This window comes from Monodelphis domestica, chromosome 3 (assembly GCF_027887165.1).
Source record: "Monodelphis domestica isolate mMonDom1 chromosome 3, mMonDom1.pri, whole genome shotgun sequence".
Lineage (NCBI taxonomy): Eukaryota > Metazoa > Chordata > Mammalia > Didelphimorphia > Didelphidae > Monodelphis > Monodelphis domestica.
Genome location: NC_077229.1, coordinates 92,196,467 through 92,221,944, shown reverse-complemented (window position 1 = coordinate 92,221,944; position 25,478 = coordinate 92,196,467). Strand labels below are relative to the sequence as shown.

General features: G+C 35.9%; 1 protein-coding gene across 45 annotated transcripts in view; it reads left to right on the top strand.

The window, feature by feature from the left end:
- Positions 1–25,478, top strand: part of RANBP3 (RAN binding protein 3) — an 83,428-nt gene that overhangs the window by 32,440 nt on the left and 25,510 nt on the right. For 21 of the 45 annotated variants that reach the window (XM_056822529.1, XM_007488981.3, XM_007488978.3 and 18 more), the window contains 7 exons: positions 9,005–9,041; positions 9,132–9,218; positions 12,697–12,768; positions 13,927–13,992; positions 17,513–17,605; positions 20,399–20,511; positions 25,003–25,122. In XM_056822529.1, the coding sequence (XP_056678507.1) occupies positions 9,005–9,041; positions 9,132–9,218; positions 12,697–12,768; positions 13,927–13,992; positions 17,513–17,605; positions 20,399–20,511; positions 25,003–25,122 (588 nt within the window). The remainder of the gene's footprint in view (positions 1–9,004; positions 9,042–9,131; positions 9,219–12,696; positions 12,769–13,926; positions 13,993–17,512; positions 17,606–20,398; positions 20,512–25,002; positions 25,123–25,478) is intronic. The other 24 variants (XM_007488986.3, XM_007488985.3, XM_007488980.3 and 21 more) reach the window with 3 other exon arrangements.

Below are 25,478 nucleotides of genomic sequence, written 5' to 3'. Positions count from 1 at the left end.
CCTGGTTGGAGGGAGAGAATAGTGATGCTGTTTTTAGAAACAAGAGATTTAAGAGGGCAGCCCATATGGGAAGTAAGACCACCAGAAGTCATTAGATTATTATGGCTGTAATAAAGGAAAGTAAAGTTATTAAATGTAATATTAATAAAATGTTGTGATCGCCATTATAAAATCAACTTTCAAGTCAGGAGTCTATCAGTAGCTCTTTAACAATGTAATTTTAATTTAAAAAATGGAAATATATGAAAAAAGGGAAATGTAGAAAGGGGACAGAAAAATCTCACCTATCCAGAAAAATGCCCTAAGCTGAAACCTGAAGCCTGCAAAACCCTCCAACTGAGAGACAGAGACAAACCTAGGGAGTGGTTTCTATTATCACAAAGTGATAGACAAGGATAACTTAGAAGAAATCCTCTAGACCAAGATCCATGATTAGAACTGAGTTGAGAAAACTGAAAATTAAAATTTGGAAGCAAAGAGGGTATAGTTGGAGTCATAAAACTAGAACTCTTCCACTTAGTATATAGAGAACAAAGGCCTGAAGAATGAATATTGGAGAATCACTATAGTTCAGGAACAGTTCATAAAGTAAGAAGAGTTAGAATGTTTGTATCATAAATGAGCAGAACAGATGGTTGGAAGAGGCTCAGAGCGCAGTGGTCAGTAGCAGCAGAAGAGAGTTTTCATACTTTAATTTTACAAATGAGGAAACTTAGTCCTAGAAAAGTGAAGTAATTAGTTTGAGTCATGTAGGAATTACAGAAGCAAGACTTAAACCCAGGTCATTGTGTTTTTTTTGTTTGTTTTTTTTTCAACCCTTACCTTCTGTCTTGGAGTCAATACTGTGTATTGGCTCCAAGGCAGAAGAGTGGTAAGGGCTAGGCAATAGGGGTCAAGTGACTTGCCCAGGGTCACACAGCTGGGAAGTGTCTGAGGCCAGATAAACCCAGGTCTTTGGCTTCTATTGGAGAATGAGAGAAGTAAATGAAAAGGACATTGTTGTTTTGCATTAAAACCTTTAAGAAAGAAACTTACATATATATAGGGCTGACAGGTGGAAATCATAGATGACTAAAAGGTGAATGAGTGGTAAGGAAATAGATACTTATTGTAAATGACTTATTGAAGGTGGAAAGGAAGGAGATAGGAATGTGCCTAGAACAAGTACAGTTTTTTCAAGCCAGATGAGAGACTTGTGCTTGAATCTATGAAGCCAAAAGGGTATTTTGAAGCTGCTAGAGAGGAAGATCAGGTGTAATAAAGGTGTTCCTTACAAATCAAGAAGGGATGTGATAAAGAGGACCTGACCTGTCTTTGTTCCTTGATGTTTATTTCTCTCTTCCCTTCTGTCAGATGACATTTATGTAGTTTCATTAACCCTCTCACCACCTTAGCTCTACTTCACTACTATCCTCAGTTTTGCTTTCTGCTCCTTAAATGTGATTGCTTTCCATGACTATCTTTGGCCCCTATACACTCTGACTCAGCAGCCTGATTATCATAGTTGCTGTTTTCACCTCACAGAATCTAATCTTTGGAAGAGACCTAAGAGATCAGTTCCATTTAACCCATACCTAAATCCCCCTACGACATACCTGACAAGTGAATGTTCAGCTCTCCTGTGAAAGGGAGGTCCAAACTTGAAAGAACTTAAAATATAGTGTTTGTTGTTAGGAATTTTATCCCTTTATTAAGCCCAAGTTTGATTCTTTGCGGCTTCTACCTAGTGCTTCAGATTTTGCACTCAAGGAGCAGACAAAACAAGTCTATAATCTCTCTTTCACATGAGGGCCCTTTAATACTTAGATAGCTATCAGATTCCCTTTCCTGCTTCTTGTCCTCCCCTTCTCCACAAGTATTCTCTTGTCCAGGCTGAACAGCCCCAGTTCCTTCAACTCATATTTATATGGTATGGATCCAAGGCCTTTCACCTTTCTTATTGATGACCCCCCCCCCCAACCCCCCTCACCACCACCACCACCACCACCACCACCACCACCTTGTCTTTCCAAAATAAGTCCAGAGCTGAATGCCCCAACTATGGTCTGATCAGAGCAGAGTGAAATGAGGCTATCTCTTCCCTGTTCTGGACATTGTGCCTTTCTCACTGCTTTCCACGGTTAGATTAGCTGTCTTAGATACCGTCCTCTAAAACCTCCACATCTTTTTTCAGTCTGCTCTTTAGTCAGACCTCTCTCATTTTGTACTTGTGGAGTTGATTTTCAAAATCAAAATGTTGAGACTCTATTTGTTATATTTAAGGCAGTTTGTCATAATAGATAGAGATCTAACCTTGAAATTGGGAATTCTGGGGGCAAATCACTTGCAACTGTTGATTTTCTTGGGTAGTAGAATTTTCTTCAATGATAAAAGCATAGGTCTAGCCTAAAAAAAAGTATTGATTTGGTGTCAAGATTTTTTTCCCCAGTTAGTCCTGACTGTTATTGATTGTATTGGCTCCTCCAGTTTTGTGTGATCTCCAAACATATACACTTTACATTTATTAATGTAAATCTACATTTATTAGTGACATGGATAAAAGTCATTAATAAAAATGGCAAAAAGCCAAACAGATCCCTGGGGTACTCTATTGAAGACTATCTGAATTGAGCCATTAATAACTCTTCTTTGAGTCTGACAGTTTAATTAGTTCTAAATCTTCTAATTATAGTATCATCTAACCAAAAGGATGGGCAAACTATAGAGGAGGATAGTAACATTTAAAACTCTCAATTCATGGGCCTATAGTTTGCTGACCCTTGATAGGGCCATATCTCCCTATCTTTTCCATAAGAACATGAGAGACTTTAAAATATGTTTAATCAAAATCTTGTCAAGTTGCATCTTTACATCATTGCTTTGACCTTCAAATTTAATAGTCTTGTCCAAAAAAAAAAAGGAAATGAGGTTAGTCTGGCATGAACTTTTTTTTTATGAATCTGTTGTCATTTCATTATTGTTTCTTTTTTTTCTAAATGTTCACAGAATATCCCCCAAAAAAATCCATAGCTAGCTTCAGTAGATAGAGCATTGGGCCTGGAGTCAGGAAGACTAAAGTTCAAATGCTGATACAGGCACTGATTTAGGCAAGTTATTTAACCTTACTCAGCCTCAGTTTTCTCATTTACTCTATCTCCTACCTCCCCAGGTTGTGAATATGATGAAATAATTGTATAATCCTTTGTAAACTTTAAAGCACTGTGCAAATGCTAGATATTAACATATTCTAGAGTTTTGCTAGCAATTAAGTTTAAGCCCACTGGTTTATAGTTTACCGATTCCATTCCCCTTTGCCCCCTTTTAAAATAGAAAAATCAAGATAACATTTGCCCTTTGCTAATCTCCAATATGCTTTTTTAAAGGCTGGTTATAGTAACTCAGCAATTGCATTTGCCTTTTTTTATTTTGGTCTGGTGATTTGCCCTCCTCAATAGCAACTAGTAAACATTTTCTTACTACTAATGAACATGAATTCTATTAGCTATTTTTGTTCTGTCCTTCCCTGCCTGAAGATCATTCTCCATAGCAAAGAAAACAGAAATAAGAATTGAGAAGCTCTATCATCGGTTGATATTATCACATCCACTCTGCAGGTCCTAGTTGTTATTTGATTCCCCTTTTCTCTGTTAGACTTAAATTTTTTTTATGGACATTTCTGATTATAGGTTCCACTGACTTCTCAAACTTAGTTTGTCTAGAATAGAACTCTTCCCCAGCTAACCATGGCCTTACACCAGGTGTCCATTTCTGTTGGTGTCATTGTTGTTCTCCCTAATGTCAGTTATTTGTTTCTGTTGCTAAATCTCAGTTTACCAGCCTCTTAATCTTGAAATCATCTTCAGCCTCATAGAAATGCTTCATTTCCTGCATTCAGTCAATTACTAAATCATGTTACACAGGCCACAATATCTCATCTCTATTCTCACTTCAGACTATTACCACCCCTCACCTGAATTATTGAAATAGCTTTCTAACTGATCTTTTTGTTTATGCTATTGACTTTTTCATGTCCATTTTTATACTGTAGCTTTAATAATCTTCCTATTGTATTATTCCTCTATTCAAACAAAAAGTAAGGTTAGGTCAATGCTTCTCTTTGCCTACTAAATAAAATGTAAGGATATGATCTTGACATTCAATATCTTCTACAACTTGGCACAGATCTTCCTTTTTATTCTTAATTCTCATTATTTGACATTTAAACCAAAATGAATTGATCTCTCCTTTCTTTAGGTTCTTGCTCCCCTTTGCTATTTCTCGGTTTCTCCTTCTCTTGGCTCAGATGCTATTTCCTGAATAAATATAATCTACTTACATAACATTCCCTAAATAAAAATGATCTCTTCCTTTTTAGATTTCTTATAGTATTTTATCTCTTTTGTACTTAGAAAAGTTTGTATTGTATTATAATTGTGAACGTGTCTCATTCCTCCCTCCTGTACAAACGGTCAGGTCTGTACTCTGATTTTTAATGCATCTTTATATTCTCGTTGCCTTTCACATAGTAAACATTTAACATGTTGAATTAATTTTGTTTTAGAAAGAAGGAAGTACTTTCTGGAGACATGGAAGAGATATGAATAAAGATGGAGAAGCTCACTTAGATTGTCTTAATATCTTTTGGGAAATAGAATGTAGCATGCACTAACCAGGAGGGCATCAGGAAGGGGCTAGAACTGTGAGGTTGAGCAGAGAGGAGGTCGGGAATGTTCTCCTCCATAGATAGAAAATAAAAGAACTTACAAAGGCCAAGTTGAAATTGGAAAACATGAGTTTTAATGGTCTGAGTCTGCAGTGATTTTCATTTTTTAAGTTTTTCTTCGGTTAATTTTAGTTAATTAAAAGTTAGGTTTTTTATTTATTTTTATAGCTATTTATTCTATACTATCATTAATCACAGTGATCATCATAATGATAACAATGATCATTATTGATTGTATGAAAAATAAGACCAGATGTCTTTGAACATGTACTTACTAAATGTCTTTTCCTCAAAAAGGAAATTAGATACTAAGGTAACAGTTGAAAGGATAATATAGCAGAAGTGCTGTGCTTTTGCAAATAAATCATTACACATATTTTTAGTGGTTTTACAGAACTTCTCATATCTAGTTGCTCCTTGAATGCTAGTTTTGACTTTGTATCCCTAGCAACTGACTGATTGAACAAAGGAGACCACTATGTGGCTGGAGTACTGTGCCTGGAGTCAGAAAGACACGAGTTCCAATTTGACCTCAGATACAATCTAGCTGGGTGATCTTGGACTAGTCACTTAATCTCTGATTATCTGACAAAAGGATCTACTGAAGAAGGAAATTTGCAACAAAAAAACCCTTATGAATAGCTATGGTCCATGAGGTCTGAAGAATTGTACACTCCTAAGTGACAGATCAACAACAAAATCCACACCAAATAGCACAGGGCCTTGTAGATAGTAGGTACTAAATAAATTCTTGTTGTCTGGTTGACAGTTTTCCCAAAGTCTAAGGTCTCTACTCAGGCCTGGATTTTATATACCTTACTGTCATCCCCCCATCCAGGTATTCCCCATTCTATTTTCTCCTTGCTCTCTTCCTTCCTGGGCATATGGCTCTTCCCTCACCTTTTCATCCAATTATTCTAGCCCCTCTGACCTTGTATCTGTCACTTTTGATTTGACTATAAGGAAGATACTGTGGCATCAAAGTTTTAAGAGAACTAGTTTTTCAAGATGAATTAAATGTAATCAATTTAAATTTGAGTTTGCTTTCAGACTTTTAACAGTTATAGAACTAGAGAATGAGACAATGTTAGAAATTAGCTAATCCAACACAGCTTCATCTTATAGATAAGGAAACTGATTTGGATGCACAGACAGAGAACATAAATGAGCATTGGCCACTAAACATTTATTAATCAATTACTCTTGCCAAATACTATGCTAAGCACTTGGGAAGACAAAGAAGGAGAAAAGACAGTCTACTATCATGGAGCTCATAGTCTAATGGGGGAGGCAATAAATAAACATTATATACAAACAGACCACATATAGAATAATTTGGAGTTAATCAACAGAAGGAAGGCACTAACATTAAGGGGACTTAGGGAAGGACTTCTTTCAGAAGGTGGGATTGCTAAACTGGGATATAAAGGAAACCAAGAGGCAGAGATGAGGAGAAAGAGAATTCTAGTCATTAGAGACAGCCAGAGAAAAAGCCTGTACTTTGAAGATGGAAAGTCTTGTGCAAAGAACAAGAAGAGGCCAGTGTCTCTAGATTGTAGAATACATGAGGTTAGGAGTCAAGGTGGGCAGTGGTTAAGTATAAGAAGATTGGAAAAGTTAGGAGTGAGGCAAGGTCATAAGGAGATTTGAATGCCAAACAGAGGATTTTATATTTGATCCTGAAGGTAATAGGGAACCACTAGAATTTGTTGAATGGGGGAGAAAAGTGGCATCAGACCTTAGCTTTTAAGGAAGATCGATTTTGCTGCTGAATACTTGGATTTTCCCATTCTTTCAGAATGGGCCAAATAATATAAATTTGATAAGGCTAAATGATTAAAGTTGATTTTTGAAAATCAACTTTATAAGTATTCAGATGACTGGACATGTGAAGATTATCTGGGAGTTTTGATGGACTGCAATGTAGTGAGTTAACAGTGGCACATGACTATCAAAGAAGTTTAACTTTCTATGAGGCTATAATAATAGGGACATCATGTCCAGAACAAAATAGGCAATAGTCCCATTACATTCTGACCTGGTCAGATATATAGAGTGGGGAAGGTACACAGAACTAAAGATTAGATTGAAAAAGGAAAGAACCACTAGAAATCTTGACCCAGATAACAGATTATATTGAAAAGAGAACTAGAGTTCAGCCAGGAGTCATGAGTTCAAATCCCAGCTCTACTTCCTATCAATATCATGCTGGGCCAAATGCTTCACCTGAATTCTAGGCCTTGGTTTCCTCATCCATAAAATGAGGGGGTTGGCATAAATGGCTTTTTAAGATCCTTTCTAGCTATAATTCCTATGATCCTATAAAATATTATTTTTTGTACCATATTTTAGGAATAATATTGACCAAATGGTGTGTATTCAGAGGAGGTTGACTTAGATAGTAAAGGCGCTAGAAAATATTCCAGAGGAGGACTAAAGATTTTTAACCTATAAAAGAAAAATTAGAGACTACATGATTATCTATCATTTGATAAGCTTTTGTGTGGAAGGAAAGATTAGACTTAATCAGTTTGACCTCTAAGGGGAGAACAACTTATAATAGGGAAAAATGTTAATGTAAAGAACCATTTCATTGCAGGCCAGAACTGCCCACAGGTAGGATGGACTGCCTTGAGAAGTGATGGTGACTTCATCATTGGAGATTTTGAAATAGAAACTGTTTGTCTACTGCTTTGGTATGTTATAGAGCACCTCTATGGTCAGGGACAGGTTGGGCTTGATGACTTCTTTAGAACTCTTCCAGCACTAAGATTGTTATTCTGTGAAGATGAAAGTGCAATACTTTGAATCCCTCAAGAAGAGGTAATTAGTATTTTCATTTGGCAACCAGGACTTCTATTGTTGACAGTAATGGTGTCACAGTAATAGTGTCACTTTTTCCTCATGACCTACATTACTAGCCCCAATTGACCAGTCTTACATGGAAATCTTTGAAGTATATTTAATGATGATTTTTTTCATATCACTTAGTTGGAGGTCATATGATGGAGAAAAGAGCTGATGTGGTAATGTAGTATGAATGAGAGATAATAGGGTTGGTAGCCTGTATTGATACCAGTTACATATTAATTGACTCAGGAAGACTACCTGCACATTGGAGGGGTCTTCTGTGGAGAAAAATGAAACAACATGAGAAAGAATCTCAATATGACAAAGCTAGGATGAGTTTTACTCTGTACCATTGAAAGGAATTCTGCTCTCAATAAGAGCAGAGTTGTTTAAGTAGTGAACACAGTTGAAAAGAGTTTGTTACATGGCTAGCTATTTGGTGTTTTTGTTTTGGGGTTTGTTTGGGGTTTTTTTCCCCCATTATGTTCAGTATTGTGTATTCAGCATTATAGTATATAGTTTGGCATTTTGTTGGTTTGGATGCCTCATTCTCAAAGAGGTCTTTAAAGTCAGATGGGAAAGTTACTGTGTTTCAAGGTTTTAGGTCTGCATTATCATGTCATTCCTCATTAACCAGTCTTAGTTCAACTAAAGAAAACATGATTTTTAGTTTTGGGAAAGTAATTTGCTTAACTATTTGAAAGCTTAACATTCTTCTTGTGTCTAGTCAAAATATGGTAGATATCACTTCAGTTACCTCACTGGAGGCATTAGTTCTAAAGGATTATCTTGTGCTTGGGCACTTAATAAATCTTTATTTAAGAGAATTCAAGTTCTTGGATTAGACGTTCTTGAGAAAAGTTTCTTTTGTCAGGGAATTAAAAATATCTTTTAAAACACTTTAATTGCCAACTTTAGTATCTTAATTCTAAGATGTGGGGTTAGAGTAAGAAAATTCTTATTTTACTTATGTAATATCTTATGGTAATTATTTGGATTCATAAGAAGTAATCAATAATATTTGATTTTTGGTGCTGGAACTCTAATGCTTTGTACCAAAAGCAAGCCCCATAGTTCTTACTTGTTGAATAGATTTTCAAGATTTGGCTCAGAATAAGAGATCCCTATTCTGTTAAGTATTTCATACCTTTCATACAACCTCTGTGCTCAGTTGGAGAGATAGCAATATTTTGGCCATAGTCAGCATGATGTTTTCATATGTTTGGCCTCTTGGACCAAGTTAGCAAAACATTATATGTACTTTATAAAGATTTAATCATTATTTCATAAATGTTCTCTAGGTAGGTATGCTTTCATAAGCTGGATAAAAAAAAATCTCATTATTATGATCATCTAAGTGTAGGTCTTGCTAGTGTAGTAAGTTTTGATTCATTTTCAGACTTAAATTATTAGGCCAGATTTGTTTTACCATCTGTTATGCTTTTGTTTCAGAGGTCAGCTGATGGTTCAAGTCCAGAAGATGGAGAAGGTGAGGAAATCTGCCAGGTATTGGATGTGTTAGTATCTATAGAGGGGAGCAACTTTATATATATTTACCCTTTCCCATTATCCTCCGCAGATTCTGATCGAGAAGATGGAAATTATTGTCCTCCTGTGAAACGGGAAAGGACTTCTTCTTTAACTCAGTTTCCTCCATCTCAGTCAGGTAAAAATTTTATCATTATTCTAGAAAATGACATGATATATTTATTCTTGTCTTCTTACCTACACCCTTTCTTTTCTACCCTCCTTCCTCCCTATGTAATAGCCATGATTTATTTGCTACCCAGATAGTGTATAAACAAGAAAGAATTAATATATAACTTCCATCAGAAATTGCAAGAGATTATATAACTTCCTGAAGTATAATGTTAAATGTCATCTATCTGGCATGTAGTGAAATAAAAGGACATGAAACAGTGTGATTTCCCCAAACTTTCTTGGAAATGGAGAAGTAATAGTTCATTGATGGCTGGTCTACATTGGAGAAGGTGGGGTTGAAAAGGGTCATTCAGTCTATGTTGGTCACATTAAGTCACACTATCATCTATACAACAATCACCCTTGGCCATAGGTTTTAGGGATTGTTAATCAGAGTGACCAAAACATGTAGGGTTGAGTGTCTATGCCATGTAACACAGGTAGCACTGTGTAATGCAGGGAACGTTGCATTTGGGAGTTTGAAAATATGGGTTCTGCTCCCACATCTACTACTTACTAACTTCTACTTATGGAACTTTAACACACTACTTTTAGGAGGCCTAACTTGCTCCTCCACAAAATAAAGGTGTTGATGATCTTCAAGATGTCCTATCTAAATTTAAATCTGAACATAACAGTAGTATTTTTGAGCCCACTATGAATACAAGCAGTAATATACAAAGAATAAGAATAAGGTCCCTATCCCTGAGCTTATAGTTTACCTGGAAAGATAAGAAGAAGACACAAAAACTTACATTAAGATCACAGTCCACTTTGTAACATGCTGTCTTATCCTCATGTATGTTTGGAGTTCCATGCAAGGAAAGATCACTGACTTAATGAAGGATAAATGGGCTGAATATTAAAGTTTGGGATATATATGGAGAGGAAGGAAGAGGGCATTGCCAGGGGAGAACACATCATGAGCAGAGCAAATGGCACAGGAAACAAGGTATCAAAGTCTGGTTGGAAAAAAGAGGAATCTTATAGGAAAGTCATAGGAGATTTAAGTGACTGAAAAGTAAGGCTTGAGGAGGGCCTTGAATGCTAAATTTAAGAAGTTTGAACTTTATCCTGGAGCAAGGGAGCAGCCATGGGAGTTTTGGATTAAGTTGTCATGTATTTCTTTTAATATCATTGTATCTATCACTATTCCCCTGGCCTCTGCATCTGTGGTTTGCTAAATATTTATAGAAACACTGGTTTATTTTCTTATATTTCACTTATAAATTTTATTATCATTAATTTTAAGGATATAGTTTTTCACTTTCTATTTATCCAGTGAACCTACCAGCAGAACATAGGCATACTGAATTCAGGGAAATGTCTGTCATGTTGAGGCCCTCTAGGCATCTTTAACCAGGGTAGTGTGGCACAAGGGGAAAAGCCCTGGATTTTGGCTATTTCCTTGAAAGGATGACCTTAAGCAGTAAAATTGACAGTTTTGGAGTCAGAGGACCTGGGTTCAAATCCTGACTACTACTTATCTGACCTTGGTAAAGATACCTAAGCTTTCTGATATTCGTCTTCCTCATCTATAAAATGATGAAGATTAGATGATTTCTAAGGTCCTTGCCAGTTCTAAATCCTGTATCCTCTTTTGCTAAGTACTCTTCCCTCATACATGGCACTTTAAAAAAAGCATTCAGCTCTTGAATACCTGTAGAAAAGAAGGAGATTAATGGCATGGATAATTAAAAATAGAAATTTCAGATTTGATAGGCATTTTAACTTTATTGCAATCACTGCATATCTCCCATCTAGACACCAAACAGACCCAATCCTGTTTAACTTCGGAGATCAGATGAGACTGGGCAAGTGAAAAATGATGCACCTTTGGTATAATGAATAGAAGCTTGGGCTTAGAGTCAGGAAGACATGCGTGCATCCATTTGTATGTGTGCACGTGTGCTTGTGTGTGTACATACATACACATTGACATTTTGTTTTTATGTCATCAAATGCTTTATATACAATATTCATATATGAGCAATATTATTGTATATTGTAAATGTATTGTATATTATAAAGAGGCAATATTTATATATGGACAGATACAGTGTCTCCAATAAAAATATTTTAAAAGAATCTGACAATATATGCAGTGTTTCACATCTGTGGACAATCTATCCTTCAACCAATCCCTTTGCAAAGGAGTAGGAGGAGGTAAAGAATATGTTTAAATCTTATCTCTGCTACTTCCTGTGTGATGCTGGTCAAATCACTTAATTATTTCATCAGGCAGCTCCCTAGGACTTATTTACTAAGTGATAAATAGCTTGACCTCAGCTCTTTCCAGATCTAAATTTATACTTCTTTTGATAGCAACCTTTTTTAGTATAGGGAATCCCATATTGTGATTTCTCTTTGCAGAAACTAATAATCACAGCCCTGTGGTAACAGCTAAGTAGTATTTTGCTTACACCAATGTTGGAATTGGTTTCCTATCTCAATGAATGCTTCAATTAATTGTGGTAGGGGGCATCTGGAAAGCCTGGTGATTGGCAGCTAATCTGAAAGTAAAAATCTGTGATGCAAGAATAATCAAGAGCTGGCTATAATTTCAAAACCTTATTTTAGCCTATAGCTTCCTTTCCTTTCCCTAGAAAAAATATCTAAATAGTTAAAACCTGACAGTGTGAACTCCAGGAAAAAGAGAACCAGAATGTAAGATAAAAATTCCCACTGTATTTTGCCCCACTTAGAATATATCTGAACAGAGGATTTCATGTTCAGCTCTGAGTACCACATTTCAAGATGGATGTTGACAAGCTGGATTAGGCCATGAGGTTAATGTAGGAATATGAAACAATATCCAATGAGATGGTATTGGGAATTGGGCATTTTAAACCTAGAGATGTTTTGACTGTTAGAAGTGGGGCTGGGATGAATGCCATCTTCATCTGTTTGAAGGCCTGTCAAAAGGACTGAGGGATTGGATTTGTTCTGGGTATTCCCAAAGGGTAGAAAGAAAATCAATGACTAGAAATTACAGGGAAGCATATTTGGGATTATTGGAAGGAAAAACCTTTTTACCAATCAGAACTTTGTAATAAGGGAATGGGACAGTAAACTTCCCCAGAGTTAGAGGCTAGGTGGTCACTTGTTAATGTTGTATAGAGAATTACTACATTGGGTAGGGTAGATTACCAACTCGAGTAATGTAAAGAGTTGACTATAATATGTGAAATAAATGTTGATAGTGTCCCAAATTTTCACTGTAAAGATATCCACATGAATACGTGATTTTAAAAGGTTTTTATTGTGAGTTTTTAAGTGTCTGGTCCATGATACAAGAATTCCATGACTAGAAATCACACATTTGTATTTTGAAAGTTGATACTTGACAGAAATGATCTTGGGTGTGTGTCTTCCCTTTTACTCATGCTTTTTTATTTCCTCCCATTCTTCCCCTTCCTTCCCCCATACCACCTTGATGACAGTATCAAAAAACAATGTTTTTATGCCATCAACCTTCTGTGAACCATCTACAGGCAATTCTGACTCAGAACCAGGTGAGCTTCCCTAGTCTATTTGCTCTTATGAACAAATGCTTAGGGATTTTTCTGTGATCAGACAAAAAGCAGTTTATGTTGGACATTACAGAAAGGGTTTCTTATTGAGGTGGCCCATTCAAATGATTTTTGGAGCTCCTTTCATCTCATGAATGAGAGGGATTGGGGGGGAGGGGCCATGAAAGGACATATGAAATGAAACTTAACCTGGACATGAACTTGAATAAGGAACAAATTGCATCTTTTTCTTTTAATTTTCGCTGACTTCAAATTGAAATTTAGTGTTTCTGTCAATTATTTTAAATTAAAAAAAAAAATTTAAATCTGGCATCACCAGACTCCAAAGGGAGTCCATAACACACACACATGCATGCACAAACACACACTCAAAAAATCCTAGATAAAAAATATATTAAGCACTTACTATGGGATATAAGTACAGTTAAGACTGTTCTTGCCCTGTAGAAACTTATATGGAGAGGAAATTGGGAGGGGAGAACTTAGCAGTTCAGGCATGGTGATGTTTTGGAGCAATCCATCCTTTCCCATAGTGAAAACAGGTCTATGATAAGATCTTTATTTTTAGGTCTTCTTTGTGTTCTCCCTTTCTGCCTGACTTATGTATTGTGTCTGTCTCTCCATGTCTCCGTGTCTGTCTCGGGGTGTTAGTGTGTGGTTAAACATTTTTCCGTCTAAAGCATTTCTACCTGAGTAGGGTAGGGATGGGAGTTAGTATAACGCTTTGGAATTTCAATAGTTATAACAATGGTTGGTTAACCTGAAATTTTGCTCCTTAAAGAAAGTATGTCTTTTTCTGCAGTAACTTTCCTGTTTACACTTCTCTTAGCCCTCATCCAATTTACTGTTGTGTTGTCCAACGCCTACCCACTTCCTGAGACATTGAATCAGTATTGTCCATTAGTAATGTCTACAAAACATACCCATTTCAGCAGCTCTGTAGCTCTTACTTGGGGTGGGGGGGGGGGGGATTCTTCCATTTTGTTTTAATTCAGGTCTTTTGAGGTCTTTACCTTACTTCTTTGGGCTTCCCTCATTGACTGCTGGACCAGCAGCCCTCATTTTCTTTGCCCTGCTGCATCTCTGGCTTAGACATCCAGCCGAAGGCCTGCTTTCTTACCTTTTGTATTGTACTTCTAGAGGAAAAGAGCAGTGGATTCCGACTGAAGCCTCCCACACTTATCCATGGTCAGGCACCCAGTGCAGGTATGTTCAACCTTTTATTTTTTATTTTTTTCTTTCTTGGGAAAAGAAAGGTAAGCAACTTGTTAAATTTTCAGAGTCTTCCTCTACAGAAAAGTTGCTAAAGAATTTGGGACATATCCTCTACTTTTAAAATTGTCCTTGTTATTTGACAGTGGAATACTGGAAAAGTGATTTGAAGAGTAGAAGTTGAATAGAATATAGGTACAAAGTGAGGTGAAAGATATTGATGTTGATTGATCCAGGTGGCCATTCTACTTCACAGGAGGTAGAACAGTGCTTCCATTTAAGGCATTATATGTATATCTCATTGTCAGGAATTTTATTGGGATATGCTTCTGAGTGTTCATCACCCCCCTCCCCCCCCCCCCCCAAAAAAAGCTGGTATGGGGAGGGATTTATGGTCCAAAAGACATTATCAGCCCTATTTTAAAAGTCAGAAGTGCTGAAAAACAAAATATTAATTTAAGCTTTTAACATTTTTAGATTATTTTCTTTGTGTTTTCTCCTTCACTACTTCTTCATGACATGGAGGTGGCCCTGAGATTTCAAAGGCTGTACAAATAGAGCAAAAGCTCTGATACATCCTAACAGCCAGGGAAGATTTCATAGTCTGACCTAAATGGATTTTTGCCATGACACTGCCTGAAGATGTGGAAAGAATGTGCTATGTGGTAGTCTTTGGACTACCTATTAATCAAATTCCTAACCTTTGATGTTTTGAAGTTTCTAAACTACCTAACACCTAGTTAAGTGAGCTGGCATAATGAGGGGCACTGGAGTTCTTTGGAGAAGATAATGGATCCCTGTGTTGACTGTTAGGCCGCTATAGTTTGGGAAGTAATGGACAGATTTCTCTTCTATCTGACTTGTCCTCTGAAGATCCCTAGCTTTCAAAACTCACTAGTATATTTTTTTTAAAAATTGAACCAAATTGTTTGAAATAAATTTCCAGGTGGTTCTCAGTTCTTATTACTAAAGATGAAAGTTGCACTAAGATTTTTGGGCCACCTTGTATAAGAAAGTAAAGACCTACTTAATCATTTGACTAGTCTATAGAAGTGATTCTCATTTTCAAGAATGTTTCTTATTTGTTTCTTATGTTTCTATATAGGAATGAATAAGGAACCCATTGTGGCACAAATATTATACATTGGTCTTATTTCTTGCATTTTATTCCTTTCCTTATGGGCTACATTTTAACTATATTAGCCCATTAACTCACACACAGCATCTCCCATGCTGTACCTTTACTTTGATTGGTCCTCTCCCTTTTTCTTCCTTCAACCTCCATTAGTATTTCCTCTTCGTTTTTTTTGTTTCCTTCAAGACAGCTTAAATCTAACCACCTGCAAATCTTTCCCCAGTGTGTGTCTCCCCCCCTCCTCCTTCTTTCATTACTTTCTACTCTTATTGTCTATTTATGTATTATTTACATGTTGTCTCCCTCATTGCAATATAAGCTACTTGAGGGCAAAGGCTACTTTTGTTTATTTGTTTTGTTGTTGGGTATTTTTGGTTGATTGTTGCGTTTTGTGCTTTTCTTCCTATCCCCAGTCATTTGGCACAGTGTCTGGCATATAGTAAGAGTTTACTAAATGCTTAGAGCATCTTATTTTAGTGGAACGGAATTTTTTGTCATGGCTAACATGAAGGCAAAATAAGATTTTGAGGAGTCGTTGAAAAAGAAAAGAGTAATTAGAATTGAGTGATTGACCTTTTGGGAAATGAATGCTAGTTACTTTTTATTCATCAGATCATGTATTTTAAAACTTTGCCATGGTTTTTTTAGAGTATTGTGTTTCTCCACAAATATCTACCAAATACAGAAGTTTCAGTAGGTACATTTTTCTTGAGAGGAATGAATTTGTTTCATATTTTTTATCACTAGAAAAGGTGACTTTTATTTTATTTTATTTTATTTATATTATTTTCCTTTTATTTCAAAGCACCACTCAAAATACTTTGTTACAAGAAAACTAGTATATTTCCCCGTAATATAGATGTACTCTGTGCTTTGCCTCTGTATAATCAAATAATTTTGTAATTTTTGTTCTTTATAACAGACTTTTTTTGTAAAGTCGATTACTCTTGTAACAACCTTAAAAACTTCTTTCAGCACCTTGCTTATATTTCTTAGATAAATGCAACTGCCAATGAAGCATGTAATGGGTCTATATTTCACAAGAGGCCATGTTTTTAACTTAATGCTTTAGATCTCCATTTTATTTTGATATCAATTAACCTTTAACAGCAATATAATTCCTCCTATGTGATATAATTTCACATTTTACAAATCTAAAGCTATATTGAAATTTCTGTTGACCTGGCTTTGTCATTTGTAAAGAAACAAAGTTTTAACATCAGTTTTAATATGTTGATTTAAACAAGATCATCTTCTGCTCCATTTATTGCTCATTCATATGTGTGTATTATATCAGTACCTACAAGTATAATGAACATTTCTCCTCCCAAATGACGCTTTGATACTCACCAGTACTGTAACCAAACTTATATATAACAAGTGTTCATTTTGTTACCATAAACATGTCTATTTGTTTTTCAACCCTGACCTTCTGTCTTAGATTGGTACGAAGTATTGGTTCCAAGGCAGAAGAGTGATAAAGGCTAGATAAATGAAGTTAAGTGACTTGCCCAGGGTCACATAGCAAGGACATAACTGAGGCCAGTTTTAAACCTACGACCTCCCAACTCCAGGATTAGCACTCTTATCTCCTGAGTCAGCCAGCTGCTCCCCCCCTCCCCCACATGTTTTTGTTAGAAGTATATCATTTTGCCCTAGGAAAATTCTCATTTTCCCATGTTTATTCTCCTTGCATATTTTCAGGATGTTTTAATTTCTTAGATTTTGTGCTGTTATGGTAATATAAAGCATTTATACAAAAAAAGCACAAGTCTTTTCCTTTCTATCAGTAGCAAGACTTGTGAATACCATTGTTGAATCTAGTGAATCTTGTTGTCTAGATTTGAGGTTTTTACTTCTGTTTCTCTATTTCTATTACTTAAGCTATCTTTGTTACCTTTGTTTTTACTCATTTCAGCAGGGATAAGTAACTTGTCCAAGGTTACAGAGCCAAAAAAGTGTCTTGAGTTCAAATTTGAACCTTTCATTGTATTAAGATCTAGTCAGATTAATTTAGATGTTCCTGACTTCCTGTTGGCTACTCATGTTTAGAATTCAGTGTTTTCTGTTCATCTTGGATCTTGAGTAGAATATGTTGTATGTCCTTATTTGAATTCTTGATGACTAGTTTATTTCCAAGCAGAACCAGATAAACTAGATAAAGACATTTGCTTCCTTGTTCCTGAAAAATATTAAGACAAAAAGTTAGAAATTAGCTGAGATCAATAGAAAGGAAAGTTGCGACTTATCTACCAAGTGTAGCATTCATCAAGTATTTTTAAAGCTTGTAGAAGTTAATTTTTTTTCAGTTGTCTAGAAATTTGAGATGATGAATTTTGCATTATAATCTGAGTCCTGGAAGTTTGCTTCCTTTTTTAGGTCTACCGAGCCAGAAACCTAAGGAACAGCAGCGAAGTGTTCTGCGCCCAGCAGTATTACAAGCTCCCCAGCCAAAGGCACTCCCACAAACAGGTCAGTGTTTGGGCTTGATTGTATTATGTAAAGAGATTTCTCAATTTAATTAAAACTGTACTTGTGGGCTTTTTTTTAGCTGTTTTTATTTAGTCCTGGAGCTCTTAAAAATCCGTTTTTAACTAAAACTTTTGTTTTCGTATTGCCTATAACAAAGAATAAATAAAAGGGAGAAGCACTAGGGTTATTTAATAAACCATCACATTTAAAAAGTCTGACTGTAATAATGTATACAGTGCACCTCATCCAAGGATCCCTATCTCTACAAAGAAGGGCAGTGGGACAAGTGTCTTCCCACATAAATCTCGTGTTTGAGATTGAACTTGATCATTATAATTTTACAGCATTGTTTTGATTTAGTATTTTGTTTTCATTTACATAGATGGTAGACTATTTCTATTTTACTATATGTGAGATGCAATTTCAGTTTTTATTTTCAGCATTTTTATTGTATTTTGTAATAGTCTTTTTTTCATATGACTGTTAATAGCTTGCAATTCTTTTGAGAACTATTTGTTCAACTCCTTTAAACACTTACTGGGTATATTATATATTTAGTTCCATCTCCATGTTAGATACCAGACCTTTAGGAAAATCTGAAATAATTGAACTCAATTTATTTGACAAGCCTCAAAATATAAATTAACTGTGGGAAGAACTCCCATTTTTTACAAGAATTGCTAGAAAAGGTTTGGTAGAAATTAGTTCTTTTTTTTAATCTTATGCCATATACCTCAATAAACTCAAAACAGATGCGTGCTATGATTATTACGTTCATATCTTTAAAATATTGGAAAATAAGAGGTTCCCCTATAGAGGCAGAGATAACATACAAACTTAAGTAAACATACAGGATATATACAGAATTAAATGAAGAGGGAAGGAACTAGAGGGGAGGATGGGAAGGAAATGACAGAAAAGGCCTCCTACAGAGGTTGGGATTTGAGCTGAGACTTCAAGAAAGGCAGAAGTGAAGAAAAAGAGCATTCCAGGGATGATGAATAGTCAATACAAAAGCATGGAGTCTATAGAGATGGAGCTTCTGTGAGAAATAGCAAAAAGGCAAATGTTATTAGATAATGAAATAAAGTATAAGAATATTAGAAAGCTAAAAAGGACAAGATTGTGAAGGGTTGTATTTTTTTTTAGACAGCTGATGGCACAATGGATAGAATACCTGGAAGACCTGAGTTCAAATGGGACTTCAGATGCTTAACTAGTTGTGTGACCATGGGCAAGTCACTTGGTCTCTGCCTGGTTTGGTTTCCTTTACTGTAAAATGGGGATAACAACACCCAGGGTTATTGTGAGGATCAAATGAAATAATATTTGTAAAGTGCTTTTTTAGTCCAATGCCTGGAACATTGTAGGTATTATATAAATTCTCATTCTTTTCCCCTCCTTAAAAACCAGAACATTTAATATTTTGAATCTGGAGTTAATAGGATATTTTTAAAAAATAGATGATGTGATCAAACCTCCTCCTCTTTAGGAAATTTACTTTAGAAACTGAATTGAGAATAGACTGGAATTGGAAGAGTTTTGAGTCAGGGAGACCAAAAAGCTATGGCAATAATTCGTGCAAGAGTTTTTAAGGAACTGCCCTACCATAGCGTTTGTGAGTGGGGAGGAGATATATGCAAGAATATGGTATGAAGGTAGAAAGAATAAAATTTGGCAACTGACTGGATATATGGAGTGATAAGGATAAGCAAGGAAACAATTGATTGGGGAAAATCTTTGCATTAAATGCCTCTGATAATAGTCTGATAACACAAGAATTATAGGTAACTTAACAAAAACAAAGACTTTCTCCATAAAGAAGTGCTCACACTGCTCTGTAAATAGTTCTCAATGTTATTGCAAAGTATTAGCAACCACATGAAACATCCTACCAAAAAAAATAATGATAAATGAACATTTTTTTAATCTGAAAATTTACCTGATATCTGACAAATTGACAAGGATGATAAAAGATAAGATTTTTTAATATTGGAGGGGTTATAGGAAGACAAAGCCTAGGTTTCTTAATGTTAATTTCTTTCTCCTAGCTTAAGGAAAAAAATACATTGTTCTATGTTCTTTCTTTTACATCTCCTACATCGTTGTGGAAAAATTCCCAAATAGTAAATAGCTCTTAGCAGAAGAGCAATTACCATGTTCCTTTGGAGTGGTTGGTTACCACCTGCCCTGAACTGTTCTCTCCCAATTGTTAACTCAACAGAAAGAATTTTGTGATTTGAATTCCTAGCAAGGGCAAACTATCTGGTCTGGCTGGTGCCCAATGGCTCCACATGTACTTTCTCCTCTTCTTTTTTCCTTCACTTTTTCTCTTTTCCTTGCCATGCCATTGTTTGTTTCTGGGAGTCAGATGTATTGCTGGTAGATTCAGGGTAAATAGCTTAATACTGCTTCTTTCTCTTAGAGCCTTGATGCATGCTTTTGATTCATCCATCAATCCATTGTGGAACATTTAGTTTTCATCTATTAGCAAACCCGATCTTCTAGAATATGGAAGCTTAATGAGTTGTCTGAAAGCACAGTGAATGTAAACTTTTACTGATTGATGTAAATTTTTGTTTTTGTTTTTTATTTTCTGAGAATAATTGAATGTAATTTTGAAATTGTCCTTCCCCCAAGAAGTACAGAAACAGATTTTGGGGTTTCAATATTAAGAAATTAAAAATGTGTTTTAAATGAAAAAAGATTTTCCCTGAAGTTTTTATTATTACTTAGAAAAATTGGTTGTAGATATATTACTCTAACTCTCTGGTTGTTTCCTTCTTGTCATAGTTCCTAACAGTGGCACCAATGGTGTTAATGTACCCTCAGACTGCCTAGGAGCAGCTCCATCTGAATCAATAAATAATAGTGCACTGAAAAGTTCTTCTGACTCTGCTGACAAGGTAAGCAGGATTTGGTGTCTCAGCCCAAACTAAAGCATGAGTGTTTCCTAGACCGTGTTAATTTCATAAAACCCTAGGGTTTTTAGCAGTTTCAAATTCTGGACTATTTTAAGAGTTTTCGTATATAAAATTAATCAGTCATCTGTGAAAAGTCATGAGAGCACCAATAGCATTAATCATGTAAAGCCTAAAATCTTTTGTTTTTTCTTATGTTGTATTTCTTAACACATAGGGTTTAGGGGAAAGCAAAATGAGAACAAGGGAATTGCAATTAACTGAAAAGCTATCCCAGTCAATATAATTTATCATTCCACTATGACCAAACTGAGAATTGATCAGAAAAGAGCAGTGCTTTTTTTAGTTTTTCATTTGGTAGGTACAGTTATCACCTCATGATGATGCCTAATTCAGCATTTCTGTGATCACTACATGATACTTGTTCACTGACCTAGGTGAACTGAGAGAGAGAAATGGACAATCAAGTGAAATATGTTCAACCATTTTATGTGATAAAATTTCTTCCTTCCCTGCTTCTATGGTCAATACTACAGAAAGAACTGTGTGTGGATAAATATAGATATATTTCTGACCTTTTAAGTAGGGAAATTTATATTTAGAGTCAGCCTAAAAGAGAATTTATTCATTATCAGAACTGGAAGAAAACTCAAGCTTGAATCTACCTTTTTGCAAATCCAGAGAGCTTCTTCTGCCCTCTGGGATCAAGCAAAACATATTTTTGCCATTTTTACATATAATAGCCCTTTCAGTAATTAAAAAGAGATCCTAGTTTCCATAAGTATTTCATTTTCTAGGCTCCTTGTCCTGAGTCTCTATTACCACTTCTAACTGGGCTTACTTTTCTGTCTCCTTACCTTCCTGGCCACTTTTCTTATGTGTTCATTCTAACTCACCAGTGTCCTTCTATGTGTGACCGAGAATTGAACACAGTGCTGCAGAGGCTGCCTGGTCCATGCAGAGAACAGCAAACCACTTATTCTGGATAGGGCAGTGCCAAATGCAGTTCAAAACAGCCTTGGCTCTTTTTTTGCTACTGTCACCCTGTTGGCTCATAAGCTACTTAAACCTCTAAGGTCCTTTTCCATAAAATGCTTTCTAGCTACAGTCCCCTTGTCTTATACTTAGGGACTTGGTTTTTTTTAACCTGAGTGTAGAAATTTACGTTACCCCATTTCACCATTCTTCAAAAAAACCAACTTGGTCTTCTTCTGAGGATATTAGGATTGTCTTTCTTTTATTTCTCAGTAGAGGAAATGTCAAATGATTTTTAAATAATTTCTAAAATAAGTTGCTTTTAGTGGGGCTTTTAAGCTTGTCAAATATTTTTATGAGATCAATGTTACATGGTCTTACACATACAGAAAGAAAAGCTGGCCCTTTTGTTCTTTTTCTGAGACTCTACTGGCATCTAAGACCTGTAAACAGGTATCACAAATACCATTAACACCTATTTAAAAATTAAACTATTTCCTATATAATCCCTGAAAGCCATTACCATCTGAACATACTTGGTTGAATTGCTAAAATCATTTCCACAACATGTTGCTTCTTAGAAATCTTGATAGTTATATTAAATAATGTTAAAATTATTTTAAAGTTGAAAGAGATCTTAAGGATCGTCCACATCTAACGTCTTCTGTAGTCTTTCTCACATAACACAGCTACTTTGTGAATATTGCTTGTGACAGGGGATCATTTCTTGAATCAGCCTGTTCCATTTAGCTTAAGTTGTGTAGAGTGCTTCCTTACATTCAGCCAAAATCTGCTTCCATTCTTCTGATTAATATTCATTCTTTAATATCGAGCCACAGAGAAGGATTCTTTCTCCTATATGACTGCCATAGAGTACATGAAGACCACAGTCTTGTCTGCCTTAAGTTTTCTTTTTTACTACACTTAAATACTCTTAAGTCTTTAATCTTTTCTCATGTGACATAGCTTACAAATTTCTAGCTACACTAATCTTATTCTTATGGACTTACTACTTTTCTTTCTCTTCTACATATCCTAGAATTCTGGCATCCTTCTTGTCTTTTAGTTTCCCCAGGCTTTCCCCACCCCCAACCTTTTTCCATCTTTCATATCCCCATATAATATATTCTCTGTCTTGTCTCTGTCCTATCCTGTCCTTCTCCAGCACTCCTATTAGGAATTAATATTCAGAATTGTGCATAATCTGTCATGTTCTTGGTGTGACCAACCAAGATACCCTCCGTCCATGGTGTCTCATGAGTCCCCTAACTTCTAGTGGAGGTACTTTAGCAACTTATATGTCTTGCTGATGCCCTACAGACAAAGTGATCTCAAAATGGAGGATGGGCTAGGAACCTGATGTTGAAATTCCAAAGCAAACAGCATGGATACAAATGAAAACAAATGTTGACTTTTAAACCAACAATTTTTTATGGTGAGCAATTTCAGCGTTAAAAGTGATTTGTCAATTTGAATGTATGCCAGACCTTGGTTTTAGTTAGCAATCCCAATAGCTGATTTCTGTATTCCTTGTTGGTGTTGATTTGACTTATATGAATCTTGCTAATTAATTTTTTATATTATGCTGCTGAGTCTATGCTACTGGGCCCTGAAATAAAGATTACCACACTTTTCATGATTATGTTGATGTAAAGTTGACAGTCGACATCCTTTATTTTTATGGATTTCATAGGATTTAGAGCTAGGAGGGATTTGATGGGTCTGTCTAGCTTACCCTAACTTCTTCCTCTCTCCCACTTTACAGAAGAAGAATGAGTCCCAGAGAAATGGACTCAAGGAGTGAGGAAGAAGCATACATTCTAGGCCTCTTCAGAAATTTTGCTCTCTTTGCTATACCACACTGCTGCCTCTGTACTCACAGTGTAGCCAAAGATGACAGGGAATGTTAAATGGAATAAATCCAACACGTTATTCTTTGCTAGATTTGAAAAATTTCAGGAAGTGAGGGGGGAAATAGCTATACAGTGCTGAGAAAGGCTGGACTTGCTTTTCTAGAGAATAATCCTGTTTGTGATTTAACACTTTTACCCCCAAAAAATGGAGACAGAAATAAGTCTGTTCTGTTCAATGAGTTCTCTACCATCCAGTTTTCTTGAGACTTGCTTTTGTCCTCTATTTACTAAACTTATCTACAGTTCTTTAGTGGATAATGTGGGTACTGCCTCCACTAATCCAGATTTCAGTTTATGTAACATTCGTCACTTCTTTATGCTCTTCTGTAAATGTTAAAGAGTGTTAAAGGCTTTTCTCTTTCATATTCCAATGCAATGCACAAACTGATCATTTCTTGCCCCTTTTATGTGACTGAGTTACATTTTTTTGGCTCATCTTTTATGTTTTTTGTGCTACATTATTGGCAGTATGTTGAAGTCTGCTTATTACCTTTACCTGCAGTGTCTTTTCATTATTTATTGGGTTGCTTGGAGTTGTTTTTGTTTTGCTTTGTTTTAGATCATAATGTATGAGTTCTAACTATATTGCATTATGAGATTCATTTTGACATTAAGATGAGATTTTTACATCGGGTTGTAGTTCAAGATCATAGAAGCATGGCACAATTTCCCAAATGAAATCTTAGCCATTTCTTTTCCTCTTTTAAGCTAGCTTCTGTCCATTATCTATAATGTCACCTGAGGCATCAACAAAGTCTGATCTAGTTCCATAGCCTTCTCTTTAGCCATGTGTGGTATTCCTTGTAGAATGCAAGGCTAAATGTATTTATGCCAAGGAGCTCATTGGGAAGGTCTCAACAGTGCTCTAGGGCTTCATGTAATTGGCACAAAACCATCAACAAACAGGAATATATAGAGGTAATTAATTCCTCATAATTGGTTGTTACTTATGTTTAGGTTTTTTAGTTCTTGTTTGCTATTATAAAACTAATAGGCTGCAGTGTACTAATGCAATAAATATTTAAACCTCAGTACCTGGCTGAAATCTGTTTTTCTCTTGAGGAGCCAAGCAGAACAATCCTAAATCTTCTTCAATATTATAGCATTTCAAATACTTAGAAAGCTTTTCAACTCTTTTCCAAGTTAAACTGTCTTCGTTCATTAAGCTATTTGCTATTTGTGATGAACTCCTATCTTCTGTGATGAACTTCTTATCCTTTGGAAGTATTCCAGTCCTTCCTAAAATGTGGTTCTTGTAGTTAAACACTCTAGATGTGTTCTGACCAGGATAGCGAGTAAACTTTCTTGCTCTGGATACCATGGCTTTCTGTAATACTTAAATCCTGTTAACTTTGTTTGGGTACTGCAGCATGCAAATTACTCATTGAACTAGCTGCACCTCCTCCCCCCCTTTCCCCTCCCAGCCCTTCCCCCCTTACTGGAGTGCTGCTTCAGGGGCCTTGGAGGTAGGCTGTGACCACAGCTGACCCATATGCCCATTTGATCAAAATGAGAATTGCAGCTTAAATGAGATGGTGTTAAGTTGCTGATCTCGTTTGTCTCTGCTAATGTCACTTCCTTTTTTTAGGAGAAAGACCCCCAGAAAAATGAGTCTAGCAATACTTCCGAGGATGAGACCTGTGAGAGAAAAAAGCAAATTGCACAGCAAGCATTTGTATTTGGGCAAAACTTGAGGGACAGAGTTAAGGTATCTAATCAGAGCAATGGCACTTGCATGATGCACTGAACTAATGAGATTATTCCTATTCAAAGTTCAACAGAGAAGATAGTTGTTTATTGTGAAATTTAAGTCCTATTTTCTCAATCAGGTGGTCATGGGAATCATATTATACACAGTCCATTTCTTTGCTTATATCTTCCTATTTGGATGCTAAGATCTGAGCTCTGGGAACAGACTTTGATGTTCAAGTTAGGTCTTGGTTCTTTCCACAGTATATTTTTGTTAAGCCTGAGGGGGCAAGAAACTTCTACTTTAAGCCCCTATGAGGCGACCTGATTCAGTGTCCTCTAGAAGTTCAAGGCCAAAATGAGCATGGTGCTTTT